This window comes from Lepidochelys kempii, chromosome 14 (genome assembly GCF_965140265.1).
Source record: "Lepidochelys kempii isolate rLepKem1 chromosome 14, rLepKem1.hap2, whole genome shotgun sequence".
Taxonomy (NCBI): Eukaryota; Metazoa; Chordata; order Testudines; family Cheloniidae; genus Lepidochelys; species Lepidochelys kempii.
In genome coordinates, this window is record NC_133269.1 from 10,134,494 (window position 1) to 10,154,850 (window position 20,357).

At 44.5% G+C, this 20,357-nt stretch overlaps 2 protein-coding genes across 3 annotated transcripts in view; one reads left to right on the plus strand and one right to left on the minus strand.

Annotated features, from left to right (window-relative positions):
* Positions 1-183: 183 nt before the first annotated feature.
* On the minus strand, positions 184-14,827 carry LOC140897574 (meteorin-like protein). Of its 2 annotated transcripts, none has more exons than XM_073310349.1 (4): positions 11,973-12,534; positions 11,349-11,408; positions 6,783-6,946; positions 184-405 (listed from the first exon to the last, which is right to left on the minus strand). In XM_073310349.1, the coding sequence occupies exons 1-4, from the start codon at positions 12,409-12,411 to the stop codon at positions 295-297; spliced, it is 774 nt and encodes a 257-aa protein (XP_073166450.1). In that variant the 5' UTR covers positions 12,412-12,534; the 3' UTR covers positions 184-294. The 2 variants fall into 2 exon arrangements, with proteins under 2 accessions (XP_073166450.1, XP_073166451.1); XM_073310350.1 differs by lacking the exon at positions 184-405 and adding an exon at positions 14,727-14,827 and having other exon boundaries at positions 5,212-6,946; positions 11,973-12,382.
* Positions 14,828-15,030: 203 nt separating this feature from the next.
* Positions 15,031-20,357, plus strand: part of C14H17orf67 (chromosome 14 C17orf67 homolog) — a 48,836-nt gene continuing 43,509 nt past the window's right edge. Inside the window, exon 1 of the mRNA XM_073310353.1 lies at positions 15,031-15,368. Coding sequence (XP_073166454.1) covers positions 15,314-15,368 — 55 coding nt within the window. The 5' untranslated portion in view covers positions 15,031-15,313. The remainder of the gene's footprint in view (positions 15,369-20,357) is intronic.

Here is a 20,357-nt window from a genome sequence, read left to right on the forward strand (position 1 = left end):
GCCAAAGCATTGCGGGGGGAGGAGTCACCATTAAAATAATAAAAGCTAATTGAAAAGAGGCAGATAATTTAGGTGAAAATGCCAACGTGAGCGATTCTTGATCCCAAAATGATTCAACAGAATTTTAGGCAACAGACTCGGTTGGTGGTGTGTGCGTGCATTAAACGCTTAAAATTTTCCCATTCATTGAAAGTTTGTATTTTTCAATGCGTTATTGTTACATACTTCTCATTTCAAAAATCAAATGGCTTTAATGAAGGGAGAGAGAGAGAATCCACAAAGTGCAGCCACGTTTCAGCATTTGGATGTAACTAGCTTGGAGGTATTACTTTTCCTGGACTTAACTCTGCAAACCTGGACTTGTCCTTGTGATTGCAGCGGGACTACTTGCATAAAGCCCTGTATCTGGAAGGTAAAAACAGAAAACTTTTGCTAGATTATCCTGACAGCACTGAATAGACCGAAAAGGACTGGAAGAGGTTGCAGATTTTTGGGTGGCATGGTACAATTCCTGCAAAATATTCTTCCTCCTTCCTATAACCTGTAATGGGATGATGTGCTGATAACATAGCATAGGTATTCCTACAGGATAAAACTGATTCCATCTTAAAGTCTTGTTCCTAACCCTTTGTAGGGTGCATTAATCTGAAGTATGTGCTGGCTCTTTTTTTTTTTTTTTTTAAAAACAGAGGCACAGAATTAGTAAACCTCTTTTATCTACTTTGATACCAAGGTCGTCACTATAGTATTTTAAGTGCATTTTTCCCTAAAAAGTTTTGAATGGTCTGAGTCAGCTCCTTTGTACTCAGTGGAAGTTTTGACACTGACTTCAGTGGAATGAGAATTGGGGAAGAGGGAGAAATAAACATACTTATTAAACCATCATTGTCTTCTGAGTTTGAATGTGCCAAGTCTCAGCTCAGAATGAACTTGTATGAGCAGGTTTTAAAACCCAGCATGTAAGAGTTCCGAATGAAAATGCCGAGAGCGTGTTAATGAGAAGTAATTATTCTAGTAGAAGCAGCTTAGCTCTTCTAACCCTCTCACCCTGAATTTGCCAAATTCTGCAAGATTTGTAGCCTTGTCACATTTAGCCCTGTTCAGCTGCAGCACTTGAAAATGCTACACTGAGGTAGGTAAAAGTATTAATCTCCTGACTATAGGTAGGGAAAGTGAGGCGCAGAGAAGTTAAGGGCCAGATTTTAAAGGGACCTACCTCCCACTGATTAACTTGAGTCACAGGCACAGCTAAGAATAAAATTCAGGTCTCCGAACTCTTGGCCCTGGGCACTGTCCATTGGACCATGCTGCCTTTTCACTGGCGGCATTAAACTACCAGAAAATGATAGCTACTAACTGGGCATCTCTTGAAGTATCAGGGTGTTACAGTGACTATGAAATAGTGCTGTTATCCTTTCCCTCTAGCTGAGAGAAACACTGACAACCTTGAGCTATGGTCTAAAAAGTACCAGAGCCGCTTAAGTGGTTTGATTTAAAAGAAAAATTTAGCAGTCTAGAAAGTGGGACTTAGTTAAACCTATGAGGAAATGAGTCAACCTGTATTCATGTAACTGATCACAATCCCCTGAAACTGAAACGTTAAAAATTGACTGTGTTTTGAAGCCGTACGTGAAAAGGTCCGGCTGGCATTAGAAAAAGATCCATTGCTCTCTGAAGGGGCCAAATTTTACCCTGGTGTAAGCAGGCACAAATCCAGTGAGGTCAACAAGCTAATCTTGGCCCTGCAGTCTATTCATGAGCTTGTTACTGGATGGTGTTGGTCCAGTCATTCAAAAACTCATTACAGATTCTCAAGGCTGTTTTTGTCTCTTTAATGAATCAAAGGAAATGTTCTGTCCCTCTTTTGATTCTGAATCTACAGAGCAGGCTCAAGTCCTGGAAAGAACAAATGTTTAGCTGCATAAAGAACACTGCTGCTTTATGAAATGTTACAAATCAGACAGTTTATAGGCCAGCGTCACTCCTTTCTTAGAAGAGTTTAAAAGACTGATATGCAATTGTGGGGAGGAACATGCAGAACACACTTTCTGTGAGTAAACAAAATCCACTGGTTTAAATTTAGGAACAGTAAAGAAAAAGTCTTGCTTTGTTTTCACCAGCAGTGATGAGAAGAATGCTTTACACTTTTATTGGATCTGTACTAGGCCCAAATTTGCTAATGCGACTGATAATTTTGGGTGTCTCCGTTTTTGGATATCTCACTGTGCCTGGAGATGCCTTAAGTCCTCTGAAAATCAGGCCCTTAAATGTGTGGCAAGGTGGGTGCACAAAATCATGAATCACTCTTGAAGCCATAGGCCCAACTGACTGGTTTACCCTTTCCCTGTGTGAATGTTACCCACACAATGGGGTGCATCAGGGTAGCCTGTAAACTGATTTTTTCTTTCCGTGGGGGAGAATTTGCTGTCTGAAAATGGGAGGAGCTGCTCTCGGTGGAGAGCTTAGTCTCTGAATTTGGGGAAAGCTCTACTTGCAGGCAGTGGGTCTAATTCACCTGGCTAGAGAGGGGAGGGTAAAATACTACCCACATGGATTCCATGGTATATCCTGAGGGCCTGATGGGAAACAGGCAGCCACTGAGCATTCATGTGCCATGATCTTCCTGTCCTGGAGTGGATGAGGAAAAGGGCCACCTCTGTGTCCCCAGCCAACTATCTGGCGTATCCCCCATGCCCTGGTAGCACTTGCTGCCTTTTGTTTGCCCCTTTTTTACTGCTACGATTAATTCTAAGGGCCCAGTTCTTCAAGATGCTGTGTGCATCACCCACCCATATAAATCAATGGGGTGTGCATCGCCTCACAGAATCGGGCCCTTTCAGTGGAAGAACACGAGCTCAGCTACTATAATATTGTTTCAAAGTAGGAGACACAAAGCTACCACTGCCCTTCCGTTGGGGAGATCGTATGTGGGGTCAGATGCTTGGCTGCTTGGGCCTCGGACCTTTATGAACATTCTAGACTTTGAAACAAACTTGTACATGCTCTGTTTATAGGTGTGGGGGAGCTTTTTTTTTAAAGCTGCTGCATGTTTTCCTTTATGGAAAAGTCCTGTAGAATGTAATCAAAAATACCTTTCTGAGAGGCTTATTTTTTTAATCACCTTGGAGACTTGCAAGGCCCTTTCTGTGCCATTCTAGAGGCTGGATCAACACGCTCCCAGAAAGGATACAGGTGGCTTTAGAATAATTTCTGTAGGATCTTATTGCTTATTTCCCTATTAGAACTTTTCAGCAAGGGTTTCAGTATACCTGCTATTTGGGGAATTTGCAGAGGAATAGATTTTACATGGATGGCCTTTCCATTGCCAGCTTCTTACAGCTGACCTTACATCTATGTATTAAGCATGACTTCTGGCCAGCTCTTCACCTATGATGTTATATAGCTCCCTGGTTCTTGGCCTACCTTGCTTTCTTTCATTTTTCATTGCTTGTCTGTGTCAAGTGCTTTATGGCTTTGACACACAATTAGTCTCTGCCTCATCTTTTCCAAATAGAGCAAACAAACACATTGTGGGTGAACTGGGTCGCATTAAGTGACTCACATAATGAAGTTGTGGGCATTACAAACTGCTTGCATAATTTGTTTTGTCTAAGTCTGTATAACCTCTTACTGTCAGGATGACGATAAGGGGCACATGAATGTGTTTACTGGCTCCTATTATGCATGGGGTAATCCAGCTAATGCTGGGAAGTCTTCCCGTTACCTTTTAGTCTAGTATAGCTTCAGAACACACACTATGATTTGGTATGACCCTTCAGAAACTGGGTCAGGTAGGAAATTAGGGAAAGAAATCGTCTCTGCCACGCTCTGAAATGAATCAGTGCTCAGGAAACCTCGTGGGCTGCCATTCTAGCTTTCCCAAATTGACTCCTTAGAAACAAGATGCCAAAATCCAAATGTCCTGACCTGATTGCAACCACTTGACTTATTTACTTGACCAGTGACTGTCTACCTTGTCTTGAATGTACATGGTCTGACTTCATATTGTAGCAGGTTTTTTTTAACTGGCCCTTTTATCCAAAGTGAAATATTAGGGATTTTGCCCATCTGTTAAACATGAGGCCCTATCAAAAGCTGATCTTGCTGTTGAAATGCTTGGCCCTGGTGTAAGCACATTACGGAATTGATTTCAAGCTTACTACACCAGGACTATTCTGGGTGCTAGCTGAGGCATCACTCATTACAACGGCTACAGGATCACTTAGCAACTATTTGGGCAGTTAACACTTCTAGCTGCAAAAAGAACAGGAGTACTTGTGGCACCTTAGAGACGAACCAATTTATTTGAGCATCAGCTTTCATGAGCATCCGATGAAGTGAGCTGTAGCCCACGAAAGCTGATGCTCAATAAATTGGTTCGTCTCTAAGGTGCCACAAGTACTCCTGTTCCTTTTGCAGATACAGACTAACCTGGCTGCTACTCTGAAACTTCTAGCTGCAAGGCTCCCTCTTTCCTAAGTTCTTTACCTCAGAGAATCTCTGGTTTAGCACCTGGCTCGAATTGTTACTAGAGCTGGGCCGAACACGGCAAAGTTTATAAAAAAAATTTCAAAATAACTTGCATTCTGCATGTTTAGTTTCTGGTGTGAAATTTGTCCGTGTTTGTATCTGCTCCTTTTTCTTCCCCCTTTTTGCCCCAGAAAAAGAGGGGGTGAGGGGAAGGGAAAACCTGCCCTCATTTTTTTTCATGTTTAATTTTTGTGGGGGAAGGAGGGGAAGATCTATACATTTTTATATAAAAACGCTGGGAACATTTTCAATTTCCCAAAAAAGACCTTTTCTTTCTTTTTCTTTTTTTTTTTCCAAACAACAAAAATAAATTTGAAAAATGTCAACCAACTCTACCTGTTACTTTGGATAGTCATGACCTTAGATCTCTCTTAATGCAGTGCAATGGGTGTAGAGTGTAGCACGGCTGGAATAGGAACACAGGCAACATGCACGATCTCTCATGTGTTGTTCATTATTCTGTCAGCCTGTGGGTGGCTCGGGTTGCTAAATTCAAGAGTGGTGAGGCCCTGCAAAACTATATATTATATTATCTGATATGCAGGCCTTTATATGTACATACCTTGTACCCAGATTAATTTCATAGTGGATCATTAAAAACACCTAACACTCCGTAAAACACCATGTAGCTACAAGTTCTTCTGAAAGACTAAGTTACTAAAGTAGTGTTGATCTATCCTCAAGCTTTTGAAAACAAAATATTTTATTTTCCAGGTAATGGTGCTGAGATACAGCTAAGGGCTTTTGTACTCATAGGCAAAACAAATACACAATCATGTATAAGATCAGCATGTACAATTTTGTTCCCAAATATACAAAACAGTCAAATACAGTACATAGGTGATCAGCAAACACAATGTTTGAAAGTGCAAAGTACAGCTGGGAAATGTGGACTGCACTTTAAAAAACCAACCAAATAACACTATCCCTTTAGACAAGCCCACTCTTACAAATGATATTCAGGGGGCACGGACTTTCAGAAGAGCAAGTGAGTGCCGACTCTGGGATGCCCGCAACTGTTTCTGAAACTTAAGTTCCTCAAAACTTCTCTTCGTTTTAGCTGCGCAAAGTTCACAGTGCAAACGTTAACAGCATTGTTCATTTACTTAATCACAATATTGAACAAACAGGAAGATTAGATTCAATAACAGGACATCCGTTGCACCTCTTTCAATACAGCACAACCTTCGGTTCTGTCTCAATTGGAACACTTTCTACACATCGACTGCTACTTACAGTGAGTTGTGATTAAAATGCATGGTGGGGTGGGGTGGGGGGGCTAACCATGCAAGACTCGCCTTGAAATAAACAGTTTTTACCTGCTGTACCTTTCTTATAGGGCTTGGCTGAACTGGGACAATTCATCATGTTAGTAACTCATGTTAACCAAGGTGATGATCATCACAACAGCCCTTATCTACACCAAGGTCCAGTTTATAGCAGCTGAAGGTGCAGTCCTGGGAGCTATACAGGTTTACAGCAGCTGAGCTTATGCCCCAGAGCCTTAGTTTGCATGTGTTCTACTGAACTGTAACTTCCCAAGAGAGAAACCGCAGGAAACTGACAAACCCACTGATAGGCTGTGGGCTTAGTAGTTCAACTCAAACTTTCAATGTCATTGAGTCTGCATTCTCCTTACTGTATGTGGGCGGGAGGGAATCTACCGAGTGAAAACGGAAGCACAGAGTTAAAAAAGTAAGAGTGGGGGGAGGATAGGGGAGAAAAAAGCTAATGAAAAATACAAAACAGATAGGACACCCACTTAGGGCATCCTAGATTTTGTGAGGCATCTCCTACCTCTAACACTCAGCACAGGCTACTCTTCAGCTAGGGGGGAAAAGCAGCCCCTTAAAAAATCAGAAGGTCCCCTGGAGGCAGGAGAGGCATCTCTATTTGAATTATAAGCAAAGCACTTCATGAATTTCAACCATTTTGCAGCCTCACTGTCCTGGTTTGAGAGGTTCATAGAGTCATAAACTCCAAGAGGCTCTCCCAGTCCTAGCTCTAGTTAAATCTGTCTTCAGCCTTTGCTGCACCTCATGAACAGCACCCAAACACGGGGCTGCAATCCTTTAGTCAGCGCTCTTGTGACATGCATTTCAGCTAAACTGAAACTCACATGGGTTTGTTCCCCTGTCTCTGGCTGTTTGGTAAATAGAATTGAAGTCCTTAAATCTAGGGGCACAGCCCAGCCAAGCTTCTCCAAAATGTTCATTGCCAGTGAACAGGAAATCTCCAGCACCTTTCTTTACCTTGCACTGCAGCAGGGTTTTTATGGGGCCCCTCCATTCACCAGTTGCTTCGTCCTGTCGGAAAATTTTGTTTTTCTGCCTGTAGACTTTCTGGACGCTGACTTCAACCTGGGACATGTGATTTTCAGGGTCATGGGAAACATTTTGGATCGATCCTCTCACGACTAGATGTGAAGATGACATGAATAGTGAGTTGGTTATGGCACAGCTGTTTCTGATAAAGAGTTCAGCTACTATAATATTTTCAGTGCATTTTTCCCTAGAAAGACTATTTTTCTGATATTACTTAGTACCTTTTATACCGATGGTTCCACATCACTGTACAATTAATTACCTGTTTGAGAACTTGCTGACATGCAGCCACTTCTGGGGTACAACACAGCAGCTGTGTGCACCAACATACAAGGACAGGCTAGTTCAAGGGTTCCCTAAATGTTTTCAGTCTCTGTTCCCAGCGAGTGACCCTGTCATGGACCATCACTCCAAGTCCCCACTATGCCTTTGTACACCAGTTGAAGCACTGTTGGAAGTAGTAGTGTGGACAGGACTCAGAACAGGGCTCTGTCTACACTCCCATTTCTCATGTTGCTGCCAGTGGTAGAGGTGCACTGATAGGTACCAGTGCAAATGCAGCTGAAGTGTTTCCCTCTGAGAGCCCCAGATGAAGACCCCTGATGCTCCATGGATCATAAATCGAGAGCCATTTGTTAGGTCATTGATTTATCTTTTGGATTTCCAGTACAAAGCATTTTGATTCTACAGTACTGTATTATTTCAGGTTTCTTCAGAGAACACCATGACTGGTAAAGCATAGAAGATCAGAAAAAAATTGGAAACTAAAGCTAGCTATTTCATTCCTACAGTGCAAGTATGGCCAGATATTAGACTGCAATCAAAAATTCACCCCAATCATAATTTGATCAGTAGCCTTGTTTTGACAAAGTTTTGATTTGTCGTCATCAGACTCAATCTGCAGCCATGTTCTGCCTCCATAAGGACTACAGGGCACTCAATTTTTAAAAAAATGTATTGCCCAATATGAAATCTTGTATAAAAAATAAATTAAAAACTAGTGAACAAGACAGACATTTTAAGGCCAGATCTTCCGGTGGTATAAAGCGACAGAGCCCCTGTGAAGTCAATGCAGCTATGCCATTTGAGGATCTGGCCTAATGTAAACTAGACCTGGAAGTCAAAATAAAATAGAGGGAACTGTTATTACGCAGCGCTCTGAATGTGTAATGGTTTGTGTTCTGTTGGACGCTATTGGTGAATTCCAGGGGGCCCTTCTGTGGATGCAGGGTCCATGCTAGTGTAGGACTGGGACCCTGGGTCTGGTCTACTCTAGAAAAGTGTACCAGAAAACCTCACCCTTTTGTTTCAGCACAGCCTAGTGTGCATACACACCTAATTTTGTCTCCTACTGACAAAACCCTCCATTTTCCCCAGCGTACGTATTCAGTCCCTTTTTTCGGAGCAACAGAAACCTTTATGCCTCATTTAAATCATGCCATTTGCACACAACCCACTCCACCTGTAAAAACTAGCAAAGCTGGTTTGAGAAATAAAAATAGAATAAAGGCCTAAATAAGTTTAATCATTTGTGTCTCCAGCACAGAGAATGTCATCCATTTCACAGCTGCAAAACTTATGCCTGTTATTTGCCGATGTGAAATCTTCCTCTCCGTTCCCCACTTCCCCCCAAAAATCAATGGGAACTGACTTTTCATATTACATTTCTTCAAGAACAAATTCCATTTGAATCCAAAATACAGGGAATGCGCAAAGAGCGACCCTCAACCATTCTGCCAACAGCCCCTGAGCAAATGAGAGGTTACCCATTTAGCTGGAACTTTGCAAAATATCCATCAGTTCTTTCCTTTGGGGATAATGGTCTCATTAGTGTAAGAGGCACAAAGAGCTTATTTCTGAAAAGTCCAGGAACTTCCTTAGCTAATTTAATTTTCAAGGGATGCAAGGGCTGAGCACAACAGATGTCTCTGCTCTGCTCTTCATCTCCTTTGTGTGAGCATCTTTAATCAGATGCAGTCAAGTCTATTGACAAGCTATAATGCACTTGTTCCTGTTCCTCAAAGTCGCTCCTGCACGGCTCATGGCCTAGTGACTGAAGACCTCTGCCTTAAGACTAACCATAAAGCCCCCATTCACTCATGGTGTCATTTACACTTTCATTAGCAGCTATTTTCTCTAATCAAAAAAGTTGATGATAGCGATTTGTGAGCGTAGGGCAAGGAAGTCAGGTCATAAATAGAGTCCGTTCAAAGGGCTATTTCTTCTGGTCTGATGGTGCTATAAGTATAAATACCCCCCATTGTGCACCCTGGGCCTCCACATCTGTCAGTCTCTGGGGCTGCAGGCTGCGCAGAGGGAGAGCTGTTTGCATGGGAACTGATAACTTCATCAAGTAGAAACAATGGGGGAGATTGCATCAATTAGTTCAAATGAGGAAGAAAGATGATTGGCACAGGAATACACTTTCATGGTAAGACCTGGGCTGCATTCAGTTTTGTTCTGATATGCCAATATAGTTCTCCCAGGACAACCCCTAGAATGGATGTAGTTATACGGCTACAAAGACGTCTTATATCACTAGAGCTTATAAGTAGGCTTGAAAGGAGTCAATTTTTATCAGTAAGTGTTGGTAAATGTTGATTTCACCATACACACACACACAAACTGACACAATATTTCCATCCAGGATCATCAAAAATTTACAGTTAGGCAAAGTAAAAAAAGCACAGCTTGAGAATTTATTGAAGTTTGATGTAAGGCTATTTCCTTTGGATATTTTAATATGCAACACAGACAATTTGTGTTTTAATGGCTAGAAACCTTTGACGTTTGAATCTCAATGTCTACTGTCATTAAATAGATTTCATTACATAAGTTCCCACAACTGTGAAAGTTTAAATTGATAAAAATAAAGATAATTAAAATCTGTAATTTTGCACAACTGAACATTTAAATGGATACAAATTGAAAAAAGCTTAAATATAAACACTGATATTATCTCTTGGAATTATGAAAAAAATAAAAATTGAATTCTGCCAATCCTAGCTATGAGCATATTTAACTGTGTCCACATTAGGGAGGTTGTACGGCTTTAACTAGACGAGTATAATTACAATGGTATAATTTGTGTGTGTAAAGGAAAAATCAGTGCAATAAAACAAAAAAAGACATGTTGCAGAGCAAGAGACAATACTGAGAAGTAACAGATCAGTAGAGATTTTGCAAGATGAAGTAAAGGAGATAAAGCCTTTGCTACAGCATCATGTTAAGGGTTTCCCCTATTTATTACTTTATAGCATATTAATGCATTTGTTTTCTCAAACGGGATGTGCTAGGCTGGGGCTGAAAGACGGTGTCATTAATGAAGGGTAAATCTTCTCATGCAACTAAGTTTATGTCACAAACAATGGACTCCATCAGTAACCAGAGCAGGGGAGAAAGAGAGAGAGAAAGAAAGAGAGAGTGTGTGTGTGTGTACTTGTGCTAAGTATAGTAAACCACTGAGCGCACGATATGAAAGAAAAAAGAGTAGAATGAAAGGGAATGTACAAAGGACAATTATAAATGTATCTGTGACCTTGTCATGTGCAAGAGCTGGCATTATGTAGCAGGAACTATTTCTGATTTGGCTTCAGTTTCAAGGTTGCACCCACTGAGTTTATCAAGGATAAAGGATCTCCTTGAGGCATAGCAGCATCAATGGTTTTCAAAAATATCTCTTTTTTTTTTAATTTGATCAAGGGCAGTGGAAATTGGGGTTTTGCCATTGACTTCCACAGGTGCAGGATCAGGTCCATTAACATTGTTTGCATCTGATGTTCTACAATATCTGTGTGATATTGCATCTATAACCAGACTCACTTTGGGAAAGTTTGATGAGGGGGTAGAACGTACAGCCAGGGCTTTAATTCTCATAGAGTATTTCCTGGAGCCACCAACATGCTGTAAAAACTCCATGGGGGTTGAAAATATTTACCAGAGCTCCGCTCCGGACAACTCCGGCTGAATTTAAGCCCTGGGTACAGCCCCACAGTGAAACACATGGCGAGGAACAGTTCCCACAAGGATTGCTCTACCATCATTACAGCAGTTTTAAGTTGTGATCAGTTTGGAAAAAGCCAACCTGCATAAATTGGGATTTTACAAAATTCTTCATATCTGTGCAATTAGATGGAAGGTAAGTAAAGAATATTTCTGCTGTACATGTGTGTGCGTGTGCAAAACTATCAGAAAGTGAAAGACAAGGGGACTGTGACAAAATGATTCCAGCAAAACACTTCATGCCGAAGAGGGAGTGTGTATAGTGTATGTGGAAAGAAAAAAAAATTACTTTGCCTTCCCACCTGCCTAGATTCACTGTGTTTGATCTGCAGCTCTGATTTATCCCATCTTTTTACGTTTCATTCTTTGACACAAGCGAGTGGCGTTCTCAGATTGAAGAGCAAGACGATCACGGTATTTAAAGAAGAGGCAATAAAACGAAATAATCAATGCATAATTAGAGGCAGAATATTTTCCTGTAAGTCTGCTTACCAAAATCACTGCTGCAAATGGCCATCAGAAGCTCCATGTTGTCACAAGGACGGCACATCGCTAAAGAACAAAAGAATCAGTTACTGATCAGTACAATAATGATTGCTAACAGACTGGTGAAGTGTGTGAGGAGAGTAGCCTGAGTCATTGATTCGAATGGGCTTTGGATCAAGAAAAGGAGTACTTGTGGCACCTTAGAGACTAACCAATTTGTGAGCTGTAGCTCACGAAAGCTCATGCTCAAATAAATTGGTTAGTCTCTAAGGTGCCACAAGTCCTCCTTTTCTTTTTGCGAATACAGACTAACACGGCTGTTACTCTGAAATCTGTTTCCTGCTTTTGGAGCTCTGAACAGGGTAGCTCGAGAGACTCTGTGCTGTAAACATCTCCCATGATCAATGTGATGTATTAACAAGGGGAGCAGGGAGAGGGGCAGGTGTTGGGGTTCACAGATAAGCGATTATCCCTCTCCTGCAAAGAGGAACCCCATTCATGAAATTGGCTCCCTGTTGATGGAGTCCTGCACCAGTATGGGACCTCTACAGAAGTGGATCAAGCACTGCAGGGGGTGACCTAAGTAGATCCATTTGCAGGCTCGGGGCCTATGGGCGATCTCAGCCTTACCTTCCACAAGGGCCATTTTCTGGAAGTCAGGGCCCGCCGCACTCTGGTTGCTCAGCAGCTCGTACTGGAAGCTGGCCATCCTGCGGCTGATATCCCTCTGCGGGCTAGCCTGCAGGAAAAGGGCGACCCGCTGTGGCGTGTGGGCACTGAAACAGGACACGTGGCGCAGCCGCGCCTCCTCGGCTTCGCTCACCACCAGGTGCAGCTGCCCGGCGCGCTCCACGTAGATGCTGGCACCCTGGAAGTCACTCGCTGGCTTGATGCAGACCGTGGTGTGTCTGGTGCTCGACAAGTTGGGCTCCAGGACAACACGCAGGGCTCGGGCTGGATACAGCCATTCCAGGGAGCCCTCGGTGCAGCGTAGGTGGACCTGCTCCACGGTGCGGGAACGGGGTTCCCAACTTAAACCACTGCCAAGGCAAGGCCAAAAATACATCATTAATAATGAACAACACCTAGGCAGCACAAGCTAGTGGGAGTCAGCAGAGTGAGGTCACTCCCTAACCCGCCACTAGCCTGCTTCGTGATCTGGGGTAACCCATGTTACTGCTCTGTGCCTCTGTTTCCCTTTCCACCCTTTGTCTTGCAGCTCAAGATTGCCAGCGCTTCCAGACAGGGACCGTCTCTTTTTATGTGTGCAGTGCCTAGAACAACAAGGCCCCCAGCTCAGCTGGGCTTCAGAATACACATAATAAATAACAAGCCCCTTGTTTTGTACATGAAACAGGGAAAGAAATGAGCCTCAGGAGTCAGAGCCAGCCTGGATGATTTGTAAGTCTCGTCTATCTCCTGGCCACTGCTGGATTGCTCCCTACAAGCCTATTTTCACCCCGTTTTCAAGCGGAGACAGCAGTGTGCATCAGAAGTCTTTTACAGCAACAACTGGATGTAGACTTATGGTCTCCATTATTAATGATTATTACTACTACATATAATTAGTTCTCTAGTGGCAGCTACTAAAGGAGAGCCGCTTCTGTGGCAAGCTGCATGGTAACAGATGTAAGGGAACCTTTTCAAACGTGCTTCAGAGTACGTCTCCACAGCCCGGGGCCGGGAGGCTCCCAGCCCGGGGCCGGCAGAGTGGAATGGGGCTCTAAGAATAGCTGTGCAGATAGCACTTTGACGCCCGCCTCTTGTCCCAGGCTTCAGAGCCCACACTGCATCTTCGATGCTAAGCCTATGTCCCATTTTTAGAAGTAGAGTAGAGTTTTTAAGAGTGCTCGGTGCTGACCTAGCCCTGTTCCCCATTCCAAACCAGGGCAAACTTCCCATTGCCTTCAGTGGGAGCAATGCTTAGCCCTTTTGGAAAATCCTACCCCTCGGAGCAAGTCCTAATGCCTTTCCATGAGAATTAGGTGCCCAAATGCCTAAGTCACTTTTGAAAATGCCCAAGTCAGGTGGACTTTGAAAATGTTACCAGTAGCAACTATTGAAGAGTTTCAGAGTAGCAGCCGTGTTAGTCTTTATCCACAAAAAGAAAAGGAGTACTAGTGGCACCTTAGAGACTAACCAATTTATTTGAGCATAATCTTTCGTGAGCTACAGTTCACTTCACCGGATGCATACCGTGGGATTTTCCACTGAATGCATCCGATGAAGTGAGCTGTAGCTCACGAAAGCTTATACTGAAGAGTCATTTCTCAACAACGAGCTGTAGGCTGGCCCTGATTTGGATCTTCTTCACACCAGCTTTACCTCAGTGCACTTAGCGGGGAGGGAGAGCTCAGTGGTTTGAGCCTTGGTCTGCTACACCAAGGGTTGTGAGCTCAATCCTTGAGGGGGCCATTTAGGGATCTGGGACAAAGCCGGTTGGACTAGATGATCTCTTGGGGTCCCTTCCAACCCTGATGTTCTATGAATTTCATTAATTTGGAGTTACTTTTGATAACACACGGCGCTTCGAGCTGAATCAGGCCCAGTCTCTTTATTACCACAGCTGGCTAAAAAGTTCAATTTCGTAATTTTTGTGAAAAACTGCAACCCTGTTTTCCTTCAAAATTATGACAAAAATAGCGTTGAAAATTTCCCACCAGTTCTGTAGCTTCCTGTCATTTGACATGGAAGACACACTGATTTGTTAGGAGAAAAATCTTTCAACACAGATTGACACCCCATGAAGTGAGCTGTAGCTCAGGAAAGCTCATGCTCAAATAAATTGGTTAGTCTCTAAGGTGCCACGCGTCCTCCTGTTCTTTTTGACACCCCATGGTAAACCAGACTGACTTTTGGGGCTCCTGGAAGCCAGTCTGATGCATATTTCTGCTGTCAGGGTTCAGGCGTTCATTAGAGAAGCGAAACAGAGGGCAGGACTGGTCTCGCTGTCTAATTAGGGCCCGCCTTGCTGTTCGAGCCCTGGCCTGCTCCCGCGCTGGGTGCAAAAAGCTTGAAACGCGGGACCGGGCGCCTGGCGCGCTGGGCTCCTGACTCGCTGGGTGGCCGCAGACACCTCACGCGGCGGCTCCGTGCCTCGGTTTCCCCCATCGTCACGCACGGACCCCGCAGGCGACGCGCCAGCAGTGGGCATAGGACAGCCGGGGCTACGCAGCACCTCGCCAGCCCGGGCGGCGTCTCCCTCAGGAGCCCGGCCAACGCTGCGCTTCCGAGCCCCTAACCCAGGCGGGTCCCTCTTCCAGCCGAGGAGCGGGTGGAAAAAATGTCTAGCAAATGGGGGGTTGCCAGACAATCCCTCCCGCGGCTCTGGGGGCTCCCCACCGCCTGGGGCCCGGGCTCTGCACACCCCTGGCCGGCTCTTACCTCCCCTTCCAGCTGCAGCGGTCGGCGGCGCAGGGCTCCAGCCCGCTCCCCGCCAGCAGCAGCAGCAGCAGCAGCCGCCGCCCGAGGGACATTGGTGGGGGGGGGGGGGGGACGCCGCCGAGCCCGGCCCCAGAGCCCCGCACGCGCTGGCTGCAGCCCCCGGGACAGAGCACGGGCGCGCGGCGCTGCTGCCTGGCCTGGGGCTGCCGCGTTATAAAGCTGGGCAGCGGGGAGGGGGGCGGGGGGTCTTTGCTGGGACACCTCCCCCCCCCTCCAAGGCTCTTTGGCTTTGGGATGGCGGCAATCAGTCCTGGCTCGGGGCAGCAGAACTGATTGCAAGAGCAAATGACCACCCCCCCTCCCCCGCTGGATGTGGGGGGGGGCAGGGCCAGCTGTGGAGGGTGCATGGGGGGGGGGCTCCTGCCGCCTGGTCAGGTTCACCGCGCCCCCCTCCCCGCCTTGCCGTCTCACCCCCCCACCCGGGGGGGGGCAGGGAAGGCAGCAGCGCTCGCTAGGCGCCCCCGTCCAGCCTCCTCCGGGGGCTGCTGCGAGCTGTCGAAACGGGGCTGCCCGCCCAGCAGCGGGACATGCAGCCCGTCTCCCCGCCCCAGGCCCGGACCGCTCCAAGGGGCAGCCGGCGAGGTGAGTTCAGCCCGCGGCCTTGGGATAAAGCTGCTTCCACCCGCTGGAGTCCAACCCCATCCCTCCCCCTGGGGCCCGTGTCGCGCCGCTGCGCATTCCCGAGCACGAACCGCAGCCGTGTAGACACACGGCCCGCACCCGGTCTCCGAGCAGGGCGAGTTCTCTAGCCGCTGCCGCACGCGGGCTTCAAGCTTTGCTCACAGGACTAACGGCTGAGCGTCGTTTTCAGGAAAGCAGATTTAGGAACCAAGGGGCAGAGCCTCAGCTGGTGTAAATCAGCCTGGCCCGCAGAGCCCGGTGGGGTGACCCCGGCCCTGAGCTAGACTGCAGCGGTTTTCGGCAGGGAGTTGTGTTGCCCAGTGGGAAATAAAGGTAATTGCGCAACCGGGAGCTCTACGCCCCTCTAGATATCACAGGAAGTATATTTACTTAGCCCTTTCTGCCTCTCATTATAGCTAACCAGGGAGACAATCCCCCCTTGGTCTTAAAAATATTTTAAAGTGATTAATAACCCTTTCTCACTGCAATTTAAGACCAAACAACACAATCATGTCAACATCATCCAAGCGACCATTGAATGATTGATGGAATTCAACAGCTTTAACTTTTGCTTTCAGGGGTCCATGCACAGGAAAGCATGAGGGCCCTGCGATTATCCCGCTAAACGCTGGGCTGTGCCTGCCAATAATTAGATTTCTATATGCATTGCTCTTTCCAAATTTTCCATGCGCCACACGGGGAGCGGCTCTTTTGCAGCTTTAGGAGACTGGCGCTCTTTTCTGCAGCTCTTAAGCATGGAATTGGGATTTTGCACTAGGGTGAGGACAATGTGCCTGAAGGCTGCTGGGTGGCACATGCTAAGATGTGCATGGTATTGTTTCCTCCTCTCAGTGAGACAGAGCCCATGGTCACCAAGCCTTCCAGGCCATCTGTTACCTTGTTGCTAACAGAGTATTTTCTACAGCTACATGCAGAAATTTGGGACTTTTGCACTTCCACCACAAGCTTTTCCTTCCACATGGGGAAATGTAATCATTGCAAAAAAGGCTTCCAGAAATCAAGGGCAGCACAGTGTTTAGGTCAAAACTTTTAAAAGTGAAAGTCTAAAGGTAGGCTCCTAAATCCCTCTTTAGACCCCTAAGTAAGAGATCGGATTGTATTGAGCATTTCACTATTGTGATCATTTATTTAGAAGCCTAACTTTATGCACTCATTTGAAATCCTTGGGCTTTGCTTTCATCTTCATGAGGTTCTGAACTCATAATATTCTCCACCTAGAGAAAGCTTTCAGCCAAAATGTATGTGACAGTGGATCTAAAAGACCTGGATATTGTAGATCTATAGTTGACTTCAGTACATTGTGTGAAAATATTACTAAAAGTATGAGGCAAAGAAAAATTGGCATCTTTGAATAAGATCTTGTGTGAACAATAGTGTCAAGCTTCTGTGGAACGACTGTCTCAGGCATCTAAGGAAAGAGCCGCTGAATATATATATGACTTGAGCCCATCCTGAGTAAAAAGCAACATGCAAATAGTCTTTAAAAAGGCCCGATTGTAACACAGTATAGGAGTTAAGATACTGGAGCTCCCTGCCTTTGTGCTAGTCAGTCAGGGTAGGGATGTGGAAAAGAGAGGACTTGGGAGGAAACTGACATGATGATGAAGTGGCCCCCTAGGAGGATTTATTCAGTCCAAAGGCCTCCACAGCCCATCTGCTGCCGTCAGGAGAAAGCATTGAGTCACTTGATCTCTGAACCTCTTCCAGAAGCGGTGGGTCTGCTGTCCCTTTCCACTAAGAGCTCTGTGCCTATTTTATTGACTTGTCCACAAGATTTTTTTCTTTCATCACCTTCATATGAACACGGGTCATGACAAAACATTATCTGAGGCTGGTAGGTGGATTTACAAATCCTTGGCCCCCAGAGACCAGGAATCATTAGCACTTAAGGGGCTGATCAAAAACAAATCAAGACTTTCCCTCCTGCTAAAGTCATTAGTAAATGCACACCAGGAAGACATTTTAAGTTGCTCCTCCTTCATTTTCATTTTAAAGAAAATCACTCTTTGAAAGGCAATCCCCATATTTAAAGACTGTGTAACATAGAATCATAGAATATCAGGGTTGGAAGGGACCCCAGAAGGTCATCTAGTCCAACCCCCTGCTCAAAGCAGGACCAATTCCCAGTTAAATCATCCCAGCCAGGGCTTTGTCAAGCCTGACCTTAAAAACCTCTAAGGAAGGAGATTCTACCACCTCCCTAGGTAACGCATTCCAGTGTTTCACCACCCTCTTAGTGAAAAAGTTTTTCCTAATATCCAATCTAAACCTCCCCCACTGCAACTTGAGACCATTACTCCTCGTTCTGTCATCTGCTACCATTGAGAACAGTCTAGAGCCATCCTCTTTGGAACCCCCTTTCAGGTAGTTGAAAGCAGCTATCATTAACATTAACATTATCATTAACAGAAATCTCTAATTGTGATGTTCACTTTCTCCCATATCTCCTTGAAAACTGACATCCTTTTGCAAGCATCAAATTGTATAGATATTTGAGAGTACTTTCATAGTACTAGGACTGGTGGCCCATCCGAGGAGCTTAGAATGTTGTTGTCTTCTCTCTAGTTTTGGTCAAAATAAAAATAAAGAAAGTACACTCAGAAGAGCTTCCTGGGAAAATCAAGGGGCCAGATCCTCCTATGCAGTTACACTAGCTGAGGAGCTTGCCTGAAGTTTCCTGTTTGGAAACCCGTGAGTACAGCTGGTTAGTTATTAAAGTTATTGTTGCCCCCGCTGCAGATGAAATTCAGAATTTTAACCCAGGTAAACAGCAGGTAAGAAATTAAGGATGACCTGGATTTCCATGTTTTGTATTAAAACATATTAAAAAATGTATAATTTAGATCCTCTGAAATATTCTGTGAACGACTTGGGAATCTTAAAACAATTTAAAAAAAAAAAAAAAAGCTTGGCAGTTTATCTTTATTACCATTCAAACCCTGGAGTAGTCTCAAGAAAAACACCTGTTAAAAGGCCACACAAATCTAGCGTTACCTCTATGTGAAATACCAGAGACAATGACCCCTTAAAATGCAGTAAAAAGAAGAGTATTATCCCTTTCGAAAACACTACAGGGCCCCTCTCTTTAAATTGCCACACAAAACAAGTGTCTCTTCTACCTGCCGTCACTGAAGAAACCACATAAAACTACCATCAGCTCTTTAGAAAACGCAAAGCATTAAACGCCGGGCTTAATTTGTGCCAGAAATTGCCAGGGCTGAGCCCCGGCACCTCTGGGCTTGGCAGTTCACAGCCCTGGCACCTCTGGGGTTGCCGCTTGAAAGGAACATAAAAAAATTGCTTGAGGCCCTGCACCTCTTTCATTACATATTGAACATTATGCCCCTTAAAAATAGTATAGTTTTTAATAAAAAAAACCCTTCCTAGAAGTTAATCTTCTTAAAATCAATCAAGACAACCTCAACAATTACCAAAAGTGGCAATTTGGGCTAGGGGTTGAAACAAGAAATCCTGGGCCTGCGATCTATTTCGACTGCCACGGACTCACTATGTGGCTTTGGTCATGTAACTAATCTCATTGTGCCTCAGTTTCCCCATCTGTGAAAACATGGTTTGAGAGACTACAGTCTCCCACTTGTTCTCAAGAAGGCAATGGCAAAACTCTCATTCTACTTCAATGGAAACAGGCTCTTCGGTGAGCCAAGCTCACCCTCAGGGTAAATTCCAGGGCTGTGTAAATTATGGTCCTGCTTTTTCAGTAAAAATTATAGACTTCAACGGTGTTACACCAGTGACTGACATGGCCCAATATTTATTGAAGTGCTCGCAGATCATGTGATGAAAGGTCAAGTGAAGAACATAGTAACAACGATGGGCCAAATTCAGTGCCGTGGCGGAGCTGTACTCTGCAAAGATAAAGGGGGTGGGGGGGTGAAGAGAGAGAGAGGGGGCAAAGGTGGCCTTAAGCCCACCCTGCTCCAACCACACCCCCAGACCAAAGGCAGTCCAGAGAGGGTATAGGGAGCTGGAGCTACTACAGCAGCTTCATACCACCTGAGTTTTCCCCTAGGCAGAGGGAACTCTTGAGGCTAGAACTGGCGGGTTTATAGCTGCTGTGTAGGTGTTAAATCTGTCAATTAACTAGTAGGGGGGAGGCTGGCTTGGAGTGTCAAGAACAAGCTGGAATTCTTAAGCCTTACAAGATACATGAGGTTATGCCTTCTTCACTTCAGAAGAATATGGACACCCACAGGAAAACATGGCAAATGCTTTCATCACAGCAGCTTTAGGAATTATCATCACAGCTGGCAATTTCACTAAGGAAAATAACCAGCAACATCTTTTAGAAATGTTAATTACATATAAGGAATAAAATAGGGTATTTTTGTTAAAAAAAATTGGGAGAGGAAGGGTAAATCATAAGGAAAGTTTTTATTTAAGTATCATCACCTGTTATAACAGATAAATTATGATACCAAGAAGTCTTAAAATCCTTCTATGATCATAGCTCCTTACTGATTGTCTACAGTCTTGAATTTTAAGGGTGACCCATCTTTTCTCTTTTGTGTGCGTGCTCCTTAGGTCAGGGACCTCATGTTTGTGTTGTGTAAAAAACAGTGTATACTTAGTGTTCACCAAATAACATATTTGTCTTACTTCAGAGTACAAAAAAGTACACACAAAGTTACCGGTAGGTGTCAAATATTCTCACTAATTTATTACAGATTTTGAAAGCTGATGTTCAGATCTGTGAATGGACATGGAACAAACAAAATGGATTCAAATGTTTTAATCCACACATTTTCTTCAGTCTAGTTCATATAGAGAAATACAATACAGATCAACAAGACAACAGAAAGATGCTTTAGGAAATTCAGCAACAGAATCAGTGGTATGAAAATAGTTTTTATTTATTTACAAACATCTAAGAGAAATATGAAGCAGACATCCTTTCAAAAGGATTCCTTT

What these genes read in the sequence shown, in the direction of transcription:
- LOC140897574 (XM_073310350.1), bottom strand. Translation starts at nt 14,818, where the DNA reads ATGTCCCTCGGGCGGCGGCTGCTGCTGCTGCTGCTGCTGGCGGGGAGC. An exon ending in GAAAATGGCCCTTGTGGAAG is followed by an intron (nt 11,409 to 11,972) that starts GTAAGGCTGAGA and finishes TTTGTTCTTTAG; the next exon opens with CGATGTGCCGTCCTTGTGAC. An exon ending in CATTTGCAGCAGTGATTTTG is followed by an intron (nt 6,947 to 11,348) that starts GTAAGCAGACTT and finishes CTTCACATCTAG; the next exon opens with TCGTGAGAGGATCGATCCAA.